The sequence below is a fragment of the Callorhinus ursinus genome, unplaced genomic scaffold, assembly GCF_003265705.2.
Source record: "Callorhinus ursinus isolate GAN/ISIS: 27379988/994484 unplaced genomic scaffold, GSC_fseal_2.0 scaffold17, whole genome shotgun sequence".
Lineage (NCBI taxonomy): Eukaryota > Metazoa > Chordata > Mammalia > Carnivora > Otariidae > Callorhinus > Callorhinus ursinus.
Genome location: NW_027397079.1, coordinates 27899605 through 27914795, shown reverse-complemented (window position 1 = coordinate 27914795; position 15191 = coordinate 27899605). Strand labels below are relative to the sequence as shown.

General features: G+C 44.1%; 1 protein-coding gene and 1 long non-coding RNA gene across 3 annotated transcripts; one reads left to right on the top strand and one right to left on the bottom strand.

Moving 5' to 3' along the window:
* The first annotated feature begins 15 nt into the window (after nt 1-15).
* On the top strand, nt 16-11070 carry MBOAT4 (membrane bound ghrelin O-acyltransferase MBOAT4). 2 transcript variants are annotated; one of them, XM_025885909.2, is made up of 3 exons: nt 16-222; nt 7652-7725; nt 9886-11070. In XM_025885909.2, the coding sequence occupies exons 1-3, from the start codon at nt 16-18 to the stop codon at nt 10847-10849; spliced, it is 1245 nt and encodes a 414-aa protein (XP_025741694.2). In that variant the 3' UTR covers nt 10850-11070. The 2 variants fall into 2 exon arrangements, with proteins under 2 accessions (XP_025741694.2, XP_025741696.1); XM_025885911.2 differs by lacking the exon at nt 16-222 and adding an exon at nt 4418-4536 and having other exon boundaries at nt 7501-7725.
* Nucleotides 4464-9892, bottom strand: LOC141374355 (uncharacterized). Its single transcript, XR_012381146.1, has 3 exons — nt 9710-9892; nt 7418-7867; nt 4464-4605 (listed from the first exon to the last, which is right to left on the bottom strand). It is a non-coding gene; the product is annotated as an uncharacterized lncRNA (long non-coding RNA).
* Nucleotides 11071-15191: the final 4121 nt, after the last annotated feature.

Here is a 15191-nt window from a genome sequence, read left to right as displayed (position 1 = left end):
CGTGGCCACTGGCTGATGGTTGGCGCAGCCCGCGGACGAATAGACTCGGATTTAAAACAATCGCTTAGTCCAATCCAGCACGCATTATGTCGACCTCTTTATACCCAACCGTTCTTTTTCAGTCTGCTTTCCGGTCTCTGCTCCTTAAGATTCCTGCCAGGCCCCTGCGCCCTTTTCTGTTCAGGGGGAGCTCATCTCTTCCTGGGCGATCTCAGCATTCCCGTAAGTTTAAATACCTTCCTACCTGCCGGCTTTCTCAGGTTAATATCTCTAGTTCTGTCCTCTTTACCAAACTTCATATCTGGTTATTCCATTGCCTACTTGGCATCTCCACTTGGATGCCTCAAAGTTGTATCAAACTTAAAACGTATAGAAGAGAGTTTTTGATTTACACCCTCAGTTGGTGCTTTGATCTCCATCTCAGTAAAGGGATCCACCATTCACCTAGATGCTCATGCTAGAAACTCAATAGGCATCCTAGGCTTTCCTCACCTCCGTGCATATAATTCACCGGCAAGACTCTGCCACCTCTCTAATGTAAGCTCAGCCGCCATCTCTCCTGGGTGGTCGGCTCCCTCCACCCTTGACCTCTAAAGTCACACCCCCATCCCTGCCCTCCACCCCCCATCCAAGCAATTCTCCTGCAGCCAAAATCACCCTTTAAAAACCAATCCAGTTATTTTACTTCCCATTCTTTATAAAATCCAAACTCCTAAACTCTTTTCCATCGCCTACTTCTGGGCTAGATCCAGCCCCTGCCTACTTCTCTCTCCCTTATTGTCGTGTTCCTCTTCCTCCCTCTCCGATCACACTTTCATCCTCCATGAAGCCAACCTGACTCTCTGCCCCATTCCGCTTCCACCTGCCCTGCCTACCCCCACCCCAGGGTTCAAGTCTCAGATGACCCATCCTCCGTGTATTAGTCAGCGTTCAGCCAGAGAAACAGAACCACTAGGAGATATAAATTAAGAGGTTTATTGCAAGGAATTGGCTTACATGATTGTGGGGGCTGGCTAGGCAAGTCAGAAGTCTGTAGGGCAGGCTGGAACTCTCATGCATGCGGTGAAGCTGCTGTCTATATAGGCGGAGTATCTTCAGGAAAGCTCCAGCTTTGCTCTTAAAGCCTTTTAACTTATTGGATCAGCCCCACCCAGATTATCTAGAATAATCTCCCTTCTTTAAAGTCAACTGGTTATAGACTTTAATCACACCTATAAAATACCTTCAAAACATCACTTACATTGGTGTTTGATTGAATGGCTGGGAACCGTAGCCTAGCTAAGTTGATAGAAAAAACTAAACTAACCATCACACTCAGAGAAACCTCTGACCATCCAATCAGAAATAGGTCATTTTTGCTGTACTTTTGGTTTTCTCCATGGGATAAGAAGAGGACCCCTCATTCAGGTACCTGGTTGGCTCAGTCGATAGAGCATGTGACTCCTGATCTTGGGATTGGAGTTTACTTAAGAAAAAAGGGACCATTCAGCAGTTGTAATTTTTTATCTTACTATCTCCCCCAAAGACTAAGTTCCATGAAAGTAGCCACATGAATTTGTCCCCACTCTTTATTCAATACTGACCACAGCACCTGACACATAGTTGATAACTCAAAAAGAATTATTGAATAAATATATGGATGAATTGAGAACATTCTTTTGTCCCCAAGCATATAAGCACTTACTCGTTTTCAAGCAATTTCTGTCTAAATTAATTTGAAAGACTTCTAGGGCATGTGTATCAGAGTTCTCCAGAGAAACACAAGCACGGGAGATCACACACACACACACACACACACACACACACACACACACAATTTATTTTAGGAATTGGCTTATGTGATTACGGGGGCTGGCAAACCTGAAATTTGTACAAGTAGACCCATGGGCTGGAAATTCAGGGAAGAGTTGATGTTGCAGTCTCGAATCCAAAATCCACACACTGGAAACTCAGGGTTTCTCTGACCCCATCTGGAGGTAGAATTGCTGCTTCTTTAGGAAGCCTCAGTCTTTGTTCTTAGGGACTTCAACTGATTGGAAGAGGTGCAGCCACATTTTGGATTGTAATCTGTTTTACTCTAAGTATTGATTTAAATGTAAAAACAAAAACAAAAAAACTTTACAGGAACTACTAGATTGGTGTTTGACCAAATAACTGAGCAGGATAGCCTGAGTTGATACAATAATTAACCATCACAGCATGCTGATAAGAAGGACCATTTAATCAACATTAGGTACAGTGTCTAGTGCCCATAAGCTTTTTAGGGACCTACAAACTGTTTGAGACCTGAAAATAAAATGTATTGATTCCAGGGGCACCTGGGTGGCTCAGTAGGTTATGTGTCTGCCTTGGGCTCAGGTCATCATCCCAAGGTCCTGGGATTGAGCCCCAGAGCCCCAGAGTGCAGCTCCCTGCTCAGTGGGAAGACTGCTTCCCCCTCCCCCTCTCCCTCTGCCCCTCCCCACTGCACATGTGCACACACTCTCCCTAATAAAATCTTTTTTAAAAATGTACTGATTCCAAAACAAAAAGTACAAGTAGGAATTAATTAATTCCTGCTGTGCCCTCTCTCTCTCCCTCTCTCTGACAAATAAATAAATTTTTAAATTTTTAAAAATTAAAAAATATTTAATTCAAAGACAAAAGGCATAACCTTTTTATTTTTTAAGATTTTTATTTATTTATTTGACACAGAGAGACAGCACAAGCAGGGGGAGTGGCAGGCTCCCCGCTGAGCAAGGAGCCAGATGTGGGACTCTATCCCAGGACCCTGGGATCATGACCTGAGCCAAAGGCAGACACTTAAGACTGAGCCATCCAGGTGCCCCAAAGCATAACTTTTTTTCCTAACAAATTAACTGCAACTCAATTCCTCTGTACCTAAGTTAAATTTAATGAGGGATGTGATTACATTTTAATATGTTCAATATTGTGTGAGCTTATTCATTGTTCTACTGTTCATCCAGATCTTTGTGCCACCTGTCGCCTGGAATAAGCTGTCCATCTGTTTGGAAACCTCCTTCCAGAGCCAATTTAAGCGCTGCAGATAATTGCTTCTTGATTTACCCACTACAGGATACCCATGGTATACTGCACCTGTCATTCTTTGATGAAAGTATTCGTTGCCATTTCCATCTCCCTCGTAGATTGAGAGCTGCTTGAAGGCAGGGGCCATGTCTTATTCATCTTTATATTCCTAGTGCTTGGCACCAGTCTATCATAAAATGGTAGCCCAATAATGCTACCATTTTTATTGTTATCCAACTGTTTTACTTTCAACTACATTTAACAACCAGCTTTAGGCTCCATGCCTTTCCATACCTTATCAAATCCTCATAACCATTCTGTTGAGACGGGCATTATTATATCTAATTTTTTTTTTTATCAAAGGACTCAGTCTCCGAGAAAAGGGATTTAGCTCAGAGTCCCCTAGTTAATAAGAGATTCTCTGCTTTTTCTTCTTTGCAGAGCTCTCTCTCATTAAGAAATGGTCCTTGTCCTTAGGATGCTTTTGTATCAGGCTCTACTCTCCTGTCCTTTATTTAAGGCTGCTTGCTCTTGGTGTGTCTTCAAAGATGAGAAATGGCCAGTCAGGTACATCACTGTAATACTCTGGGCTCAGTAGATGGACTCTACCAGCCAAGAGATGGCCTGTTCTTTTCTTGCTTCTAGGCAGTGTCTCTTGTATTTCTTGTCCACACTCCGAAGAAAAGCTTCTCCTTAAATGTTCTTCTCTACACTTCACTTCCTTAAAACCTTGTAAAGTTTAACAGGTATTTACTGATTACATAGCATACGCCCAACACTGTTCTATGTGTAGGGGGATACAGCAATAAACAAAACAAAGTTCCTCCCTTGTAGAGCTCACATTGTAGCAGGGGACAGACAATAAACTAATTGAAAAATAGAGAAGAGGTGGTGATAGGTACTATGAAAAAAAAAGATAAAGAAATAGCATAAGGAAGTGGTTGGGAGGAGGAATCTTCCTGCTCTTTGAGAACCTGCCTCCCTTCCTCATGCTCACGTCCTCGCTCGCCCTCCCCAGCTGGCTGGTTATCTGTCCACAACTGGAAAATGAGATTTTTCATTAACTTAGTGAAGAAAATATGACAATCAGATGACTGGAAAGGCAAATAATGCAGTATGTAAACTAAACGAAATGAGAACTTCTGAAAGCAATGTTTTCTGTACATTCTTAATAGAACACCAGAATGTGTTTTGGTTTCTATAGCGCACTTCCCTTTATCAGAAAGCCAACTTTTATGCAGCTTCTGGCTGGTGCTTTTGTTTGTTCTTTACTCACCCAGGCCTTCCTGAGCCATATAAAAAGATCAAAGAGAGCCTGGTTGAGGCGTCTCTTACAGGAAGGCACCAGTTGAGGACTCTAGAAAGAACAGTGTCTTTGTTCCAGTTCACAATGGATTGGCTTCAGGGGTTCTTCCTCCATCCTGTATCACTTTATCAAGGGGCTGCTTTTCCTTTTGCACTTCTGTTTAATTATCTCTGCGTCCTGGATTCATTTTCCACCCATGCCAGGTAGGTTTAAGGGCTCAATTTGCTCTTACATCTATGAATACCATAGTAGGTCAAAAAGCATGGATCGGCCTGTAGACATGAAGATTAAATAATTAATTATACGGTTGTTTTTAAGTGATTATCACTACCACTGATTATTGATTGGTCATGAGTATCTCTAATAGAGTGAAATGCGACTGGAAATTGACATCATGACTCCATTGACTCAAAGTTTCCCATTAAATGGGAAAAGAATAAAAATAAACTCTGGGGAGAGATAGCTGTTGAGATGGTACAGGAATTCCCCAGATATATCTGTACCCCCACCATATGTCCTACATGTTCTTGAACAGTCCTAATTTCATGGAATTTTATCATTTTCAATAAAATTAAATTTTGTTAAATATATAACTGATTTTTTAAATGCCTTGTATCGTTTCTCAGAGAAATGGAATTAAGTCAAAACAAATTATGTTAGATTAGCTATATCTCAGTCTAGGGTTTAAAAATTATTGTCCCTAGAGATTTGACAACTTGATTGAAATGATTTTAGATTTAGCTAATAGATTCTATACACGAGAGACAGTCCTTGTTTTTTGTTTTAAAGATTTATTTTATTGAGGCGCCTGGGTGGCTCAGTTGTTAAGCATCTGCCTTCGGCTCAGGTCATGATCTCAGGGTCCTGGGATCGAGCCTTGCGTCGGGCTCCCGGCTCTGCGGGAAGCCTGCTTCTCCGTCTCCCTTTCCCCCTGCTTGTGTTCCCTCTTTCGCTGTGTCTCTCTCTGTCAAATAAATAAATAAAATCTTAAAAAAATTTTTTTATCTTACTTTATTTATTTTAGAGAGAGAGAGAGAGAGAGAGAGAGCAGGGGGGAGGGGCAGAGGGAGAAGGAGAGAGAAAAACAAGCAGACTCTGTGCTGAGCTCAGAGCCTGACACGGGGCTTGATCTCAAAACCCTGGGATCAGACCTGAGCCGAAACCAAGAGTCCAACGCTTAACCAAGTGAGCCACCCAGGCCCCCTGAGACAGTCCCTGTTTTTAAAGAAGTTTGTGGAATATCCTTTTGTAAAATGAAAATCCGTTGCCAGAAGTCTACCTCCTAATGATTCACTTATTTTAGAAATTAAGATTTTTATACATTGATTTTTAAGTAAAATCCAGCTGTATCTAATTATCAGTTAGAATTTCTGAGTTTGACTGAACTGTGGTATGTTATTACACGTTCACAACTGGTTGATGGCCCTTACCTTCATTTAGGAGATAGGGGCAATGGGGGGGGGCATGGTAAAAAAGTTTCCTATTGAGAAAGAATCACAAATAATAAAGCAAAACAAGTGCAAAAACAAAGGTTAATTCCCATCATGGTAAGATTGTTGGCTTTGGAGACAGCCTGGTGGGTCCTGGGTCCCTCCCTTCCTGAGTTGTCCTTGTGTATGTGAATAAATTTTCTCCAAGTTAATCCATGAAATGGAAATAATACTGCCTATCTCGTGGGGTTATGTTAAAGATTACATAAAGATATTTCTTATACAGGGATTACTAGCACAATGCCTAGAATAAAATAAGCACTCAATGTATCATGTAGCCTGCATTGTACGTATGTAGACATTTTAATGTTGACAAAGCCTTAGGGCAGTTGCCACTTTAGGCTTCACTGTGTAAGGAATACCCGTTCCTCTCATTTTTCCATGGCAAGGAGGTAAAGTCTTGGGCCACAGTGTTAATTGGGGTGGGTTAGCTCAAAGAGAAGTACAGGAATGGCCCAGGCCTGTGTGATAGAGCTTCTCACACTGGAGCACCTACCAGTTGCTCCCAAGAAAGACTTTCTCACCCATATGTGTGTGTCACTGTGCCACAGAGCCAGGATATGTACCCTCTGATGGTCAAGAAAACATAGGCCGCTTTGACTCTATTTTCCTATCCCTGACTAGTCAGTACCTATTTTCACACCTCTCCATTCAGATTTATTAATTTGGCACCAATGAAAACAAACAGGGGCACCCGGCTGACTCCTTTGGGAAAGCATGTGACTCTGGATCGTGGGGCCATGAGTTCAAGTGGAAAGAAGAACTGAGTCCTTATCATGTGAAATTTCCCAGGTCTCTGCACATCCTCAGGGCATCTGCCGGCTTCCAAGGGAGGTAGTTTCCACAAACCACTGATGTGGGTCTTTAACAACATGGAAAAAACCACCAACTCATAAGATCTGAAAGTGCAGTCGAGAGGATTAAGAGCATATAAAGGTTTTCTAATTGAGTTTTCAAACACTTAGAGAGAGAGACGGAATCCCCTTTCCCACTGTCTCTGGAATGGTTCAGGGCAGTGCAACCCAGTGAAAAGGAAAGAGGCTCATCTCGATGAGGCAATGTCTAGAGAGCTCTCCTAGATCCTCGACACTCGGTTTACAACACTTTTCATTCAGGCAGTAAGCCACTAGATTTTTAAGATGTCCCCACCAGGAAACCTCTAGAGCTATCACCCACAGGATTGTCAGAGGTGTTGTTCCCACTTGAGTGGTGGACATCAAAGACAGGTTCCCAGGATCACTAAGGTAGGAATCAAAATTCATCTCCTGAGGGGTCCCTGGGTGGCTCAGTGGGTCAAGCGTCTGCTTTCGGCTTAGGTCATGATCCCGGGGTCCTGGGATCGAGCCCAGCATCGGGCTCCCTGCTCAGCGGGGAGTCTGCTTCTCCCTCTGCCCTTGCTCCACCCCCCCACTCATGCTCTCTCTCTGTGTGTCAAATAAATAAATAAGATCTTTTTTAAAAAGTTGTCTCCTGAAATAGTCGTTTTCAAATGGACTCTGGCTTTTTCTCCCTCGGGTTCTTTCCTTCAGAAAAACAAAAGGAAGACTTTGGGGTGATAACAGTATGGCTTCTTCAGGCGGTACGTGGGGTTTACCTCCATTGGATTATCCAGAATGACATCTGAAGTGAATATTTTGTCACACCAGTTCGGTCTCACACTTGTCCTTTCTCTTTTAGGTACCTCTTTCTCCTGGCTGGAGGGGGGGCCCTGGCCTTGGCCGCCATGGGTTCCTTCGCTGTGCTTGTCCTCACCCCCGCTCTGTGGGCCGCGGTTCTGATGGCCTGGCTTGGCCCACGGGATGTCCACAGGTGGGCTTTCTTCTTTCAGATGAGCTGGCAGACGCTGTGTCACCTGGGGCTGCACTATACGGAATACTATCTGCAAGAACGTGCTTCTACGAGGTAAAGCAGCCTATTCACTTGGCTGTACTAACCCAGCCAAGGCTTTGCTTGCACCATGGTGGAAGTGAGTTTGAATCCAAATTCTTGCACATTGGAGCTGTGTGACCTTAAGCAACTCATTTAACCTCTCAGCCTCAGTTTCCTAAAAAAAAAAAAACCAGTGTGTGCGTATGTGTATATGTATATGTGTGTGTATAAGAATACCAGTCTTATGAGACTCTTAAGTTTGAGATAATTAACATAATGTAATTATATGACTATAAATAACTACCATGTGTTGCCCATGTCACACAGTGCCTGGCACTTTGCTGTATTTATCATTGTACTTGAAAAGGGCATTGAACCAGGAGTCCCAGGGCCCACGGATGAGGTCTGCCCAGAAGTGACTAAGCACAGTTTGCTCAACTCAGAGTGGGTGGTTTAGACACACAGCCAGTATCCTCTCCTCCCCTTCAGCAGGACCGGGAAGGTAAAAATCCACTGTAAACCTTCTCTGCCTTCCTATGGAAGGTGCTATGCAAGGGTTTTGCTTTCATTGAGACTCAGCTGTTCCCTCCTCCCAGAAGAAGGGTAGTGACCCAGTCTAGGAAACAGAATCAGGCACTAATTACAGTCTAGAGAAGTGTTTTCATGAGGCAGTGAGATCACCCAGATTAGGGGAGAACAGGTATCTCTGCAATCTTGAGGCCTGTGGTCCCTGGCTTCCTTCATTACCACAATTGGTGTGGGTCTGTGGTCACTCAGAGAACAGGGGCTGTGACCTGTCAAGGCGGGTCTCCTCTCTGATTCTAGTTTGCCATTGGTTCACTTATTCTGCCATCCCTGCCACACCCAGAATCCTTTTCTTTATCCTCACCGCGTTCACCCAAGGCTTTAGGGTTTGCTTCTTGGAAGAAGAGGCAAGAGGGCAGGTGGTAGGGGGTGGGGAGTACTGACTGAGGTGTGGTGAATTAGGATTTCATTAAGAAGCTGGGACTTGATAGGGGCTGGAGGAGCAAGCTGAACAGGATCTGGTGAATGGGAAGAAGACTGAGCCAGAGCTGAAATGGGAAGATGTATTAGTTTGCTCTGACAGTCATAACAAAGTACCGAAGATGAGGTGGCTCACACAACAGATATTTACTTCCTCTGGAGGCTGGAAGTTCAAAATCAAGGTGTTGGCAGGTTCAGCTTCTTCCGAGGCCTCTCTCCTTGGCTGTAGTTGGTTGTCTTTCCCTGTGTCCTCACCTGGTCTTCCCTATGTGTGTGTCTGTGTCCTAATCTCCTCTTATAAGGACGACAGTCATATTGGATTAGGGTTCACCCCAGTGACCTCATTTTAACTTAATCACCCTATCTCCAAATACAGTCACATTCTGAGGTACTGGGGGTTAGGGCTTCAACGTATGAAATTGGGGGGAAACACAATCAGCCCGCAACAGCAGGTGTACGAACAGGGGTTGGTGGTATTCGGAGGCTACTTGGCTCACTGTTTGGTTAAGTCACATGAGGAGGTCAGTTATCCTTAAATCCTCAGACTCACAGAAACTGTGGGCATGTGGGAAACACTGCCATTTTCTCTCCATAGGACAGCGTTCCTGATTGTACAGAACATCATATAATTTTCATCAATCTTCTCCATAATAACCTTGCCAGCAGGATCTCTTCTATCTTGTGACACTGAAGCAGAAGCAGTTCAGGTGATTGGTTAAGAACACACCTCAAATTGCTAATGACTCAGTGCACACCCTGAACCCCAAGCTTGACTCACCGTTCCTGAGCACAGATCCCAAAGCCTACAGAATCTTACTGACAGGGACCGGTTCATATTTAAAATCTTCACCTTCCTATAGTCTCTTCAGTACTAAATTTTTGTTCTTTCCATGGCAAATTTCTCCCAGGTCCCTGATTCTAATAGAAGCTGTTCTTAGAAATATCCTAACAATATTTCCCCCACAATATTTGACATTCTTTTAGTTGCCTAATGATTCATTTCCCCATTTACCTTTTGATCCTGCCCAGAGTAGCCTGTGGTGTGAATTAATCCAAGAGTCTTTGTGGGGGCAGGACATTAGTCTCCATTGTTCAGAGTGGCTGTTCGCTGTGGGGTCATGTGTGAGGGACTGGAATGGGATGAAATAAATATGGAGCATTTTCACATTTTAAATAAATCTCTTTCAGGTTCTGCATCACTCTTTCTTCCCTCATGCTCTTGACCCAGAGGGTCACATCCCTCTCTCTGGACATTTGTGAGGGAAAAGTGAAGGCAGCATCAAGAGGCATCAGGGAAAGAAGCTCGTTGTCTGACCATCTGTGTAAGGCACTGCCCTATTTCAGCTACTTGCTCTTTTTTCCTGCTCTCCTAGGAGGCCCCCTATGTTCCTTCCAGAAATTTCAGGCTCGTGTTCAAAGGTCCAGCAATTTGTGTCCCAGGCACTCTGTTTGGGCTCTGAGCTGGAGAGGTCTGCAGATCCTGGGCCTCGAGTGCCTAAAGGTGGTCTTGGGGAAGGTGGTGAGTGCAGGAGCAGGTCTGACTGACTGCGAGCAACTCCAGTGCATCCGTGTCATGTGGTCCACAGCCGGGCTCTTCAAACTCACGTACTACTCCTGCTGGATCCTGGATGACGCCCTCCTCCATGCCGCGGGCTTTGGGCCGGGGTTTGGTCAGAGCCCTGGTGAGGAGGGATACATTCCTGATGCAGACATCTGGACCCTGGAAACAACCCACAGGATTTCCCTGTTCACGAGAAAGTGGAACCAAAGCACAGCACGGTGGCTCAGACGCCTCGTATTCCAGCACGGCAGGGCCTGGCCCCTGCTGCAGACGTTCGCCTTCTCGGCCTGGTGGCATGGACTCCATCCAGGACAGGTGTTCGGTTTCCTCTGCTGGGCTCTGATGGTGGAAGCTGATTACCTGATTCACACCTTTGCCCGCTCGTTTATCAGATCCTGGCCGATGCAACTGCTCTATAGGACCCTCACCTGGGCCCACACCCAGCTCATCATTGCTTATATAATGCTGGCCGTGGAGGCCAGGAGCCTCTCCTCTCTCTGGTTGCTGTGTAATTCTTACAACAGTGTCTTCCCCCTGGTGTATTGTATTTTGCTTTTTCTGTTAGGAAAGAGAAAGCATACATTTAACTGATATCTTTCCCAGCCTTCATCTTATACATCCATGAAATAGAGTTTAGAAAATGCCAGATGGTGTGTTGATGATGGCTATGCTTGAACTTTTCCATACTAGAAGTTGTTTTTTTCAAGTATTGGATGTATATATCTGATGTCTGACCATAGAAATTTGTGTATCTACTTTCACAAACTATTATACTAGTATTGAAGATTCCAAAAAAAAAAAAAAAAAGACAAGGACAAAGACATGGTTTCTTCCCTTAGGGCTTATAGTTTAGGTGGAAGCAAAGTAAGGTGATAGGTAAAAGCATAAGGTACTGCCAACCAAATGGCAAATGGTAAACACATGGACATCCAAACCCTGAGTCTCCAACATGTCCACTTCATCCTGGACTGCGAGTTTAGCAAGTCAAAAACAACAAAAACAAAAACCTAAACCAGGGGCACCGTGGCTGGCTCACTCGGGAGAGCATGTAACTCTTGATCCTGGGGTCATGAGTTCTAGCCCCATGTTGGGTGTAGAGATGACTTAAAAAAAACCGTCTAGGGGCGCCTGGGTGGTTCAGTCATTAAGTGTCTGCCTTCAGCTCAGGTCATAATCCCGGGGTCCTGGGATTGAGCCCCGCATTGGGCTCCCTGCTCAGCAGGAAGCCTGCTTCTCCCTCTCCCACTCCCCCTGCTTGTGTTCCCTCTCTCGCTGTGTCTCTGTCAAATAAATAAAATCTTAAAAAAAAAAACACCTTTAAATCAGATTATTGTATTGGTTTCCTACACGAACTACAGACTCATCCTCATCTACAGGTAATTTGAAAATTTTGGTCTCAAAATGGAAAAGCTGCTATTATCTCCAAAAATGTTGTTAAACTGAAAATCTGGCTGACTGGTGATAACCACTTACATAATAGTTAAGCACAAAACCGACCCATGTCACACACAGAGGCCAAAAACAAGAAGTAAGCCCTATTTTAGTATGACGTTGAGGGCCTGGTTCCCTTTTCTTGGCATAGCCTAAATAACTCTGTTTCTTCCTCTGTGAGGGCCCCAAGAGAAAGCTGTGAAGACCGCTGAGTGGTAGCAAAGCTATGTCATCTCATGGTCACTGTCACAGCGCCTCTGCCCACCTCCCAGCTGGTCACATAATTACAGTTTCTCTCCCTCTCTCTCTTTTTAAAGATTTTATTTATTTATTTGACAGAGAGAGAACACAAGCAGCAGGGGTGGGAGAGGGAGAAGCAGGCTCCCCGCCGAGCAGGGAGCCCGATGCGGGGCTCGATCCCAGGACCCTGGGATCATGACCTGAGCCGAAGGCAGAAGCTCAACTGACTGAGCCACCCAGGCGCCCCATAATTAGAGGTTTTCTTTAAATTAACTTTAGCTCAGCTTACTTTTAAAACTTACCCTCTTTCTAAGCAATGGCATTGCTGAAAATTGAGTTTAGTGGGTTAACTATATTTCACTATCACACTCACTAAAAGAAACACATACAAAATGTTTCTTTGTGTCCCGCTTAAAAATCATCCGCTTACCCCATCTATCCCACTGCAGGAAGCATGGGAGGAGCATCGAATCTTCCAAAACCAGCCATCTGCATTCTTTTCAAAATATAAAATTGCAAGTGGGCTTCTAATCTTTTAAAAGTTGACAAAGATAATACTAAGAAGTGATGGATCACTTAGAAAGTTATGTCAATATCACTCACTGACACGAAGGCAAACAAACAGCTCAATCTTCACACACAGAACATACCACAGCAAGCAGTGAGGGCCTTGAATAGGCGGCATGAATTTGTAGTGGCCTTAACTGGCCTGATTCTGGACTTTCTCTCCACACTCAATAGCCCAGAGGAGAAAATGTGGACAAACGGGGCTTTCCAGGGTTGGGGATAGTCAAGGGGAAACAGCTAATAGCCAAGGGGGTGGTAAAGTACTCTAAGACCATTACAAGCAAGTCACTGAAAGGACCATCCTTAGAATCCAAACCAGAAGGGCAAGTGGGATGGAGGTGGTGGTGTTATGGGAGGAAAGATAACAATCATCACAGCATTATTGATCATAAAAAAAATGGTCAGCATTAGGAGAATGGTTAAGCAAATTACAATGGACTGTGATAGAGCTATTAAAAATCAATGCTTGGGGGCACCTGCATGGCTCAGTCATTTAAGCATCTGAATTCGGCTCAGGTCATGATCTCAGGGTCCTGGGATGGAGCCTCGCCTTGGGCTCTACACTCAGCGGGGAGTCTGCTTCTCCTTCTGCCCCTCCTCCCACTCATGCTCTCTCTCTCTCTCTAATAAATAAGATCTTTAAAAAAAAATCAGTACTTGTTTAGAGGCACTTCTGAGAAGCTAACCACGTGGCTGTATGTGTTCTGTTTATGAAAATCCTTCAAACACATAGGTGTTAATTCTCCCAATGCTGACCACTTTTTATGATAAAAAATGCTGCAATGATTATATGATTAACTTATATACAAGTTTCTGTATGTATATTACACTTCTGTAATTTTCTTACATGAATGCTTTTAATGGTAGGAAAAGGCTTATGATAGATTGTTCAATTTTAAAAGAAGTTGGGTGGTGCCTGGATGGCTCAGTTGGTTAAGTGTCCAACTCTTTATTTTGGCTCGGGTCATGTTCTCAGAGTTGTGAGACTGAGAGCCCTGTGTCGGGCTCCACACTGGGCATGGAGCCTGCTTAAGATTCTCTCCCTTTGCCTCTGCTGCTAGCCCCCTCCCTTTATAAAAAAAATTAATAAAAAGTAGTTGGTTAATAAAATCAAACAAAGTGCAATTTGGTCTCTAAATCTATCTCCCCATTGATGGCCAGGGGTAATTTCTGCTCCTCTGACTGGTTAAAACCAGGACATGTACTTCCATCCCTTTCTATTTGCATCTATAAAAGTGTTCCATTTATACTGGACAGTATAAAGAACATGTGATTTGAAAGAATTAATCTAAGGAAAAAAGTCACAGCTGGAGATGTAGACCCAGGAGCCAAGTGTCTGCACAGAGAAGATCCCAGATCCAAGAGCAGAGAACAGAGAATGTATCTTCTTTCAATCCTCATTTCCTTTGTTAGGACTTAATTTTTGAGTTCCTGACTCCTGCCCCCACTGCTTCCTCAACAATTGCCAACTTTAGTTTCGCTTTCCTTCATTTACTGATTGTCACTCCCCAGACCCTGCCCATTGACACATTCCTTTTGACACATGATGGATAGCACCTGCTTATTCACCTTTTCTTTTTTTTGAGGGAGAGAGTGCACGTGCGCATGCACCATGCGTGGTGGGGGAGGGGCAGAGGGAGAGGGAGAGAGAGAATCTTAAGCGGGCTCCACACCCAGGACGGAGCCCGACAGGAGGCTCAATCTCATGACCCTGAGATCATGACCTGAGCCAAAATCAAGAGTCCGATGCTTAACCAACTGAGCCACCCAGGCACCCCTTGGCATCCTACCTTTTATCAGCCAAATTACTCTGAAGAATTTGGTAGGAGCCTTTACAGACACCCCCATGAGACCTCATCCAGTTGTTGGAAAGTATCATTGTGTGAGATTCTGTTGATTAAGAAAGCCCTAAAAATGGGATAATTCATGATAACTGAAAAGCTCGGAATGCCGGCAAAACTTAATTAGATTATTTAACACAAAGCTACAAAATTTGCCTCAAGAGGACTCAGGAACTGTAGATGCCATCATTTGTCAATTGAAATGCAATTGCCGGGGTGCCTGAGTGGCTCAGTTGGTTAAGCAACTGCCTTCGGCTCAGGTCATGATCCTGGAGTCCTGGGATCGAGTCCCACGTCGGGCTCCCTGTTCAGCAGGGAGTCTGCTTCTCCCTCTGACCCTCTTCCCTCTCGTGCTCTCTATCTCTCATTCTCTCTCTCTCAAATAAATAAATAAAATCTTTAAAAAAAAAAAAAAGAAATGCAATTGCCTAGGAAGTGTTCCATGAAAACTTCAGTCCACCTTTCAATCTATTATTTTGGGTAAGGTAGGCTCACAGGGCACCCCCTGGTGCACATGCAGCCACTCACCTATGTTGGCCTCCTTATGAATCTGTTGGTAGCTGCCATGACCAATAGGCAGCCAGTGGCTCTCAATGGGTAACTCAGATTTAGCGATCCATCCCAATTGTTAAACTTCTCCAAAGGAGACTATCCAATCTTGTTTTTTTTCTATCCATGCAGTTTTTTTTTTTTTTTTCTGTCCATGTAGTTTTTATAAGGCAAACCATAGGGAGACTTCACTGACAAACGTCCACCCAATTAATTCATCAATCCTTGATTCATCAATTCCATGAGAACATGGAAAAGGAGGGCCAGATGGAGAGTTTTGAGGAGTTTGTCCTGGCATACATTCG

Coding starts and splice junctions, on each gene's coding strand:
- MBOAT4 (XM_025885911.2), top strand. CDS start 4,418: ATGGATTGGCTTCAGGGGTTCTTCCTCCATCCTGTATCACTTTATCAA. Junction 4,537..7,500: donor TCATTTTCCACCCATGCCAG/GTAGGTTTAAGG, acceptor TTTCTCTTTTAG/GTACCTCTTTCTCCTGGCTG. Junction 7,726..9,885: donor CAAGAACGTGCTTCTACGAG/GTAAAGCAGCCT, acceptor AATCTCTTTCAG/GTTCTGCATCACTCTTTCTT.